This window comes from Lycium barbarum, chromosome 7 (assembly GCF_019175385.1).
Source record: "Lycium barbarum isolate Lr01 chromosome 7, ASM1917538v2, whole genome shotgun sequence".
NCBI lineage: Eukaryota > Viridiplantae > Streptophyta > Magnoliopsida > Solanales > Solanaceae > Lycium > Lycium barbarum.
This window is the reverse complement of record NC_083343.1, coordinates 117536250-117545350: the sequence shown is the minus strand read 5'-3', so window position 1 is coordinate 117545350 and position 9101 is coordinate 117536250. Positions and strand designations below refer to the sequence as shown.

The following is a 9101-nucleotide window of genomic DNA, read 5'->3' as shown; positions in this document are numbered from 1 at the left end:
GGGAACCTGCTTACAAAGGTCGGATTTGGGATTCAAATCCTAACACCTTTCAGTAGAATTGATAGAGAAAGAATAATAGAAATTTATATTAAAGTTTATAATGTTTTCCTTTTGAATTTTAAAGTTATCCTAAATCGAGTTTAGAAGAGGAGAAATTCTCGGTTCAATGCAATATCTTTGGTTGTAACAATTCCAGCTCAATTTAAGGCTAATACGAACTTTGTCGTTCTGTGTCTCATCTACATTTCTTGTATCAGGTGCAAAACATGCAGCTGGAACTCTTGACAATTGTACTGGAGTTTGATGCGCTTATTTGGTAAGTTGGAGTATATTCAAACTAGTTCAATCTTGTTAACACAACCGCGGGTTGGGGATATACGAAGATAAGAAACTGTGGTCGCGGTAGGTGAAATTAAGTAGGACCAGGTTTGGCAAAAAAGTTTTTCTCCTTTTGGATGCTAGTATCAAATATAAATTCTTGAAACAAAGGAGAACTTGTCCAATAAAGCACTGGAGGCAGAGGGATTATACTTGCATATATGTACAATATGCATCTGGCAAGTTTGTACCTCCAGGTATTTTAATCCTTAGAATGGGTTAGGTGAGTGAACCTTGGTCGAATTGAGATATTTATATGAGTTGTTTATTGAATGAACTAATTCTTTCACCTACATTATTCTTCCTTAAGTAAATGGAGACTACTAGTATTCTGTCCTGCACTGTACCTTAAAGACTTAGAATATGGACAAGTAATTTATTTCTTTTTTTTAGTATCTTGCTGATAGGACTATTTTTGAGATGGGTGGTGAACCAATGGACTTTAGGGACACCTTTTTTTATAGTGTTTTTCTTTTTACAAATCAAAAAGTTTAATTAAAAATCTCAATGCATTGTTTAACGGAAATAAGAAAATAATAATAGAAAAGAACTAGAACTATTATTCATGAAGAGCAAACAGGGATTTGCTGGAGGTTGCAGTGAACAGCACCTCTATGAGAACTAGAATACTTCTTGTAAATAACCTTTAGCTTGGGATCTGGTGCCTCCATGTGATAGCTGGTTGCACTTCAATCAACTAGTCAATCACAATAGCCCTCATCCTTTCATTTATCTCAGCATGCAAATCCATGTAGTCATTAATTCTGCTCTCATTCTCAGCTACTTATAAAAATTGTAAATATCCTCAACATATTCCAGCACTTCCAACTCATTATTCACATCTGCAGCATCAATGTCCACAATCTGGACCTTTGGTTTATGGCACAGACCACAGGAAGCCTTACTCCTAGCAGTGAGAGTTGAAGTAAGAGTTGCTGCTTTCGTCATTGAAGAGCCCTCACCAGTCTTCTCCTTTTGCTTGTTTTCTTACTGCCATATTCTTCTCCTTTAGTGCTCCAGGGAATGCCTTACCTCTGTTTTGATGTAGTACTCCAGGTGCAGTCTCTCTGTTGTGAATTCAAGATTACTTTGATATTTTCAAATAAATTTTTCTTAAGGAACACCTCTTTTCGAGTTTTAGGTTAAGCATGATGCTAGCTATAGACAACAACTATTTTATTTGAACAAAGTCATACATGGAGAGTGGTTTGAGGTTTCAGTAGATTGTGTAAAACCCTTTGTCTTTGGCTCTTATTTATGTATTTACTTGATATATAGCTCTCAAAACTGTTGATTCTTAGGTTAATAATAACTTTACTCTTTCGTGCAATTCAGATTCTTGAGTAGGAACCGATTGTCAAGCTCTAAAATGTATTTGATTACTTGAAGATTGTGAAAATTATATATTGTTACTTGGACAGTATTTTCAAAGATATGGATAGGTTCTTTCTCCTTATAATTGGATGGAATAAGCAGTTTTGCATTTTCACCAAATAGGACAGTGATATTTAGTTTGCATTGAGACATGACTTTTATGTTTTCAGGCTACACGGTTATCTTTGGATCATACACTTCATTTCTCTTTGTTTGGACAGGTTGGGTGATGCTTACACTGTGCTTTAGTAATATGTAGAATCTCCTCTCATCTTTTATTCATTATATTTTCCATCTCCTCTTTTCTCAATGGGGGTTATGGATGTAGATGGTTGTTTCTTTGTTTTTTCGTCTTCCTCTTAAGAACGAGGTCTATCTAAGCATATCTTTAGCTTGAAAAGTAGCTTTTCAAATGCTTTTTAAGATCCTATAACTTGTCATTCCAGGATTCTCACGACCCTGCCTATGAATTAACGCAAAAGCAATAGGAAATCAAGACTCGAAATGTTTATCTTTGGTCCCTCTATTACAGTTCCAAAGCTCTTCCCTTTAAATTCATTGACGGGTCAAGACTTCTTCAATGTTACTTTGAAGAGGTTGCTTCAACTTCGTACTGAAATGAAAGTTTCAAGTTTTGTAGCAAAACACATGACGGGAAACTATTTTTAAGTCTAATTCTACGATCTAATTGGTGATAATTGCTGAGACAAATTCAAGTGTTGGTTTTACAAAGTACTAATTAACAAGATGTGTTCAGTTTTCGTGTATTGCTGAAGAAAGTGATGAACTCTTTCCCTGCCACCAAGTGATCCTTCTCTCCATTTATGTTATCTTTTAGATGCTTAATCCGATCTTTATGATTTTCTAAAGAGATTTTACTGTTTATTGTTTACAGGGTTTGAAGAGTTTTAGTTACAAGTCAAGATGAGAGTATTGAAGACTTCATACAAGCAGCTAGGAAAAATATTGTATTTTGTTGAGTAGTTGTGTAAACAGTTGGTTGTATTACAAGCTAGATGTTAGTACTTTTTTGTAATTAATTACCTATTCTAATATTTGTAAATGAAAGCATTCATTTTTTGTTGATAATTTTGTTGCTGTGCCTGCGATTGTCTATATTGGTAATTGTATAATTTTGAAAACTAAATGACAGGAAAAGATCACATTTTAATCATAATTACTTTTTAGGGACCAGTTGATCTATGCGTTGAGTCTAGATTTATGGTCCCTAAAAGTGTTTTAGGGGGCAGAATTCCTCCAGTCGTTAAAACGATTTAAGGACAGTAATAAAGTCCCGTCGCTATTGACCTTTTAGGGACTAGAATCACACTTTTAGGGACCAGTTTTCCCTTCGCTAATGATCGTTTTTCTTGTAGTGACGTTTTTACCGTATACACACTGATAAAAAGAGAATTTCACAATAAAACCATGACATCAATTGCAACTCAAAAACCCTTTGAATCAATTGCTCATAACTTTTGATTTCAATGCTGTAGGAGTTTTCAAATATTCCGTCATTGCTTCAAGCAGTTAGTGGTTAAATCGAGTTCCTTCATTAAAAAATTATATTGTGCAAATTATGTAAAAATTAATATTTTTAATTACATATAAATTATTGAATTTCCTTGATATAGGAGAAAGTTCTAGTATTAAAATGGTATAGGAAGTTCGAATATCGCTTTAGGTTAAACCTGACTTGATATATCGACATCATTATGCTGAAATGCAAACCTCCAAAACTCTGGATAGGCATTGGACCACAAAATTGCTTATTGGTGCAATATTCATACACTTCCTTAAATAAAAAATAATACGTACCACAAAATATAACCTTACTTTTAATTGTTTCAATATAATGTTATGGTCCCTATTTTTCTTGGCCTCATTTGGGAAAGTCTTGTCAATGACGGCAAATCATTTGTTCTATATATATGACATAAATGGAGTCCACTATGCCGACTCGTTTCTAATCATAGTAACAAACAAGTAACGGAAGATGATTGTGTATGCAGAATTTTAAATAAATAATATCAATCTATTCTCACGATTTAGCTCATACAATTTGTATACGATGATTTTATGATTTTTGCATTATTTATTCAAGTTTATCGGCATATTATACAATTATTTATTAAAAAATATTACTCTCTCCGTCTCAATTTATGTGACACTTTTCGCTTTTCGAGTGTCAATTTTGACTAAAATTTTAAGCCAAATTGGATTAGATTAACTTAATATTTTAAGATTAAAATTTATATATTTTGAAAACTACATAAAAAGTACTATAATTTGCAGCTTTTTTCATATCAATTTGGTGAAAAAATACATCTTAAAATGTTGGTCAAAGTTCATGCAGCTTGAATCTCGGGAAATGAAAAGTGTCACATAAATTGGGACAGAGAAAGTATATATCATATTTGTTTCAATTTGTTTACGAAATCACATCGAATAACATCACTTGATTGAATTTGAAGGTTTCTCTGTCAATGCGTGAAGAAGAAATTGCTCATCTCCAGCAATATGCATGGAAAAAATTATGTGATCGAGGCACATGAAAAGTTATCCCCATGGGTGATTATTATTTTTTATTTAATTATTAATGAGATGACTAGTATCAAATGAATACTTCGTTATATTTTATTTCTTTGTGATGGATATATGACTAGTATATTTTTGTAGCCAAATCAAGTATTAGCATGGGTGTCGGTGTTTGCTGGGCATGGTGCCATGGATTGCGTGCGATAAATGCCGATGCATGCAGCTACCCTATTCTGTTGCAAACTTCTCTATATAAATAGCCAAAAATTCTTTAATATATGTATACACACACTCATTGATTGCATTTATTGATATGAAAGAATTGTAGATATATTGGTTGTTTGATATGTCTAGAGGCAAAGTTAAAATATTACATTTATGGGCTTTGAATGGTAGAAAACGCAGTTTATTGGGTTTTTAATTAATTATTTATACGTATAATTAAAGTTAATTTTAACATAATCTTAAAATTAAATATAAATGTATCTTCCAAACTTATAGATGAAGCTCTAGCTCGGCATTAGTTCGTTCAGATAACTAACTATAATTAAGATCAGTTGTTTGTCTCCAGCAATTAATTGGAGACAAGGATAATAGACGTGAAGTCACGAATACTTGGACTTGAAAAAGAGCGTTCTGCTCGATGCACATGAGAAGTTATCCCATATTTGGATACGTTATTATTTATCATTAATAATTTAATTAAATTATTGATGACACCAAATCTTTGAATGACGACTTGTATAGATGATCCAATCCAATTTGACTTGTATAGGTGTTGTAATCAATTATGGGCGGTGCCATGATCCAGATTGTGCGTGATAAATACCGATGCACCTACCATACTTTGATAAAAAGTTAAAAACTACTAAATATAAATAATTTTAAAATCTTAGAAATAATACTCCTAGTCTCCATCAGTTTCAACTTTCATACATGAGACAGTATTTTGATTGAATACAGACTTTAAGAAAGAAAAAAAATCACTTGTAATCAGGAATATGTTATAAAAAATTATGTAGCTATAAAAACTTGTCATCAAAGTAAAATGAAAAATTTAAATTTAAATTATTTATAAATATATCATCTTTTTGGAATTTACTAAAAAGCATAAAAATTGAAATAGGGACTATGTATTTTATTTAGTTTGCAGTTATCATTATGAAAATATAAGATAACCTTTTATCTATCCATCCCAATTTGCGTGGCATTTTTTCAATTCTCGAAAGTCATATTACTAATCTTTAAAGCTAAATTAGATCATATTTTAAAAAAAATTATTTTGAAAAACTATACGATAAGTACTATAAATTGCTATTCTCGTGTCAATAGGATTTAAAGAATAACTTTTAAGATATTGTATAAAGTTTAGATAGTTTAAATTTTAAAAAACAAAAAGTGCTATATAAATTAAACAAATAGAGTATATTTTTTTCTTTAAGAAGAACAAGACTTATAAGCAGGGGCGAAGCCGGACAGAGCTAAGGAAGTAAAAACAACAGTATGAAAAACTCTTACAAGAAAAAAAAAATGTCAAACAAGTTAATAGCTTCTTTAGCTTAATGTTTGGATACCAGAAGAATGTCATTGACCACCTTCTCAATGTTCACATAAGATGACCCTGAATGTTCTTTAGCAGAAATTTTAGCCAAATTCTTCCATTCAATTGCCTTTTTCTTCATTTCTTTGCCTTTTTCACCAACCATCAATTCCCTCACAAGGCTTTCCACTTCATCCCTTTTTACATTATTGTCAATCTCCATTCCAATACCCCATTTAGTAACAGAAAACCAACAATTTGTCTGTTGTTCCGCGAAAAACGGCCAGCAAATCATAGGGACCCCATTGCTAATACTCTCGAGTGTCGAATTCCATCCACTGTGAGTCAAGAACCCTCCTATTGCTGGATGGCTAAGTACTTCTTCTTGCGAGCACCAACTCGCAAGCATTCCTCTGTTTTTAGTTTCTTCCACGAAGTCGGGTGGAAGAATCGATTCATAACCGGATACAATATCGGGTCTTATGATCCATAAAAACTCTTGCTGGCTATTTGCTAGTCCCCAAGCAAATTCAATAAGTTGATTAGGAGTCATAACAGTGATACTACCAAAGTTAACATAAACAATAGAGTTTGGTTCTTTTGTGTCAAGCCATTGTATACACTCTGGTTCCTCTTTCCATAGGCTTGATCTGAGTCCCTTCAAATTCTCGCCATCAACGTCTTTGACGAGTAAATGCAATGGCCCTATTGAGTATACTGGCGGAAGGAGAGTTCGGAGCGATTCAAGAACTTCACTCTCTAGTGTCTCGAAGGTGTTGAGGACAATGGCAGAAGCTTTTCTTGATCTCTCTGTTTCTTGGAGAACAAATTTGATCATGTATTCATCTGGATTTGTAGTTCTAAAGAAATTTGGAAGATCCCTTAAACGTATATCTTTCATGCCTGGTATGAAATCCAAAGTGGTCTCTAGGTACCCATTTGTCAAGTCACTCGCATCTACAATTTCCCAAAGTGAGAAAGGTCAAAACACATGCATATATATCAATGGAGTAGGATTTAGCTAAATACATCAAAAATACCAATAAAGCCTTATATGGTAGCTAATGTCTTTTCATCCGTCTAAATTTGGTGGAGAGTGTTGGGTGGCTGACAGTATCATTCCACGTTAAATGAACCTTTGGGTCATTTCAGCCCAACAAATGGAGCTAGCAATGGATATAACTTACATTCTACGGGTTCTACTGAATCCAATAATTTTCACAGAACATAGATCGATACATATGTAAGAATCACTAGTTTTTCAACAAATTTCAGAGAAAAATATGTTCAGCATAAAAACAAAATCTTAAAGGTTGAATCCATCAAGTTCAAATTCTAAATTCACCTTTAAATAAAGTTATATGATACTTGTACTATGCAGATGGCAGGTACTCCCAAACACTACCGTCATATAAACAAGGACATCAATAAAGCCTTAAAGTTGGAAAGTGTTTATATATACCTTTAAGGGGAGCATATCCTTTTTCAATAAGCATGGAGTAATGCATGTAACCTAAGAAACCACAAGCACTGGTGGTCCAGAATAGAACTTCAGGGACTCCCAATTCTTGTGCAGCATCTAAGGTGAAGCTCATGCAACCATCTGAGACGATGCACGAGACAGGTGGCACGTTCGACGTGTAAGTATCATTGAGCTTGCCAAGAAGATCCTTAAAAGGAACCAAGCAAGTTTTAGTTGTGGATTCACATAGAGCCGGTATGTCTTGCGTGGCATCAGCATCACAAGGTGGAAGACCATCAGGAATGGTCTCGAATAGGAACGAAGAAAAGCCGTCGAGAGCATTAGGGCCACGAGACTTAAGGAGACGCCTATGGTTAAATTCGGTGTTGACAAAAGTTATGTGAAAGCCTTTGTGATGAAGGATTTTGGCTAGCTTTAACATGGGGTTAATATGGCCTTGGGCAGGGTATGGTATGCATACTGCATGTGGCTTGTTTAATTCAGCACTAAATGAACCCATTCTTTCTCTTTCTCTATATAAAATTCTCGAAGGGGAAATGAAGGATTTTGTATGCTTTTTGTAAGAAGGATTGAAGAAGGTAGAGATATTTATAGGGTAAAAAAAGAAGAAGTTCAAGAAACGAAGAAAGTTGCTAAAAAGATCAGCCAGAAGACTGTTTCCAAAATGGGAAAGCTCTGCAAATTTGATTTGAACAGGCTGGAACTAAGGCTGGTTCGGAAGTCAAATATGACTTACCAGGCTGGTTCGGAAGTCAAATATGACTTACAAGGCTGGTTCGGAAGTCAAATATGACTTACTATATTATATACTCCATATTCATTATTTGTCCGATGTCATCCAATGCATCATACCAACTTGAAATCTTTTAGAAGTTATGATGATGGTGATAATATTATTATTATTAGTACCAATAGTTGAAAAGAGTTTAACTTTTATACAGTCGCATCATAAAATAATTTTTATATTATTAAGTGATCACTTGAAATAGATCGGTCATGATCACATAGCTAGTCAATCTCAAGTAGAAGCGGAAGTAGAATTTTCAGTTAGTGACTCTGAACCATAATCACTTTTTCTTACTGAGTTTTGAATAGATTATTTATATATATGAAATAAATTTCTTAACACAAATAAAAAGTTTGATCTACTAGGTTCTATTGAACCCGTGGCTTTAAGGTTGGCTCTGCTCTCGATCTTACTAAACCTATAGCTTTAAGGTTGGTTCCAACCTTGATCTTAACTTGTTTGGAGTGAAGCTGTAATTATTATTGCTATAAGTCAATTCAGAGGTAGTTATAGGTAACAATTAAATAAAAATGCGGTTTGCGATTTGAAAAATAAGGCAAATTACTTGATACTATAAGTAATATACCTTTCAAAATAAGGCTAAGGTCTGCGTACATTATATCCTCCCCAGACTCCACTTGTGAGATTATCACTCGGTATACTGTTGTTTTTTGTTGTGGTCCGTGTATAAGTTAAATTTATACATATAGGTGTATCTTTATCAGGGTAATATGGTTGGTTTATAAATCATTGAATAATTCTTTATATTGGTGTCACTAGATCTAATAAGAAATCCAAACTTCAAGAGGTGATGTGCACAGATTATCAATATTATTAATTTATTATACAAGATATAACCAGACTATATAATTTGTCAAAAATCCTTTCAAATTTAATTATAGCAAGTAGCTTATCTTGATTATTTAATATTAGTATTGCATAATATAATAGACTAGAAAATAATATCTCTAATATAGTAGTACTAGTACTTTTTGAAAAAT

General features: G+C 33.2%; 1 protein-coding gene across 1 annotated transcript; it reads right to left on the bottom strand.

Moving 5' to 3' along the window:
• Positions 1 to 5700: 5700 nt before the first annotated feature.
• Positions 5701 to 7986, bottom strand: LOC132603961 (7-deoxyloganetin glucosyltransferase-like). Its single transcript, XM_060317264.1, has 2 exons — positions 7293 to 7986; positions 5701 to 6787 (listed from the first exon to the last, which is right to left on the bottom strand). Exons 1-2 carry the CDS (start codon positions 7810 to 7812, stop codon positions 5850 to 5852), a joined length of 1458 nt encoding a protein of 485 aa, XP_060173247.1. The 5' UTR covers positions 7813 to 7986; the 3' UTR covers positions 5701 to 5849.
• Positions 7987 to 9101: the final 1115 nt, after the last annotated feature.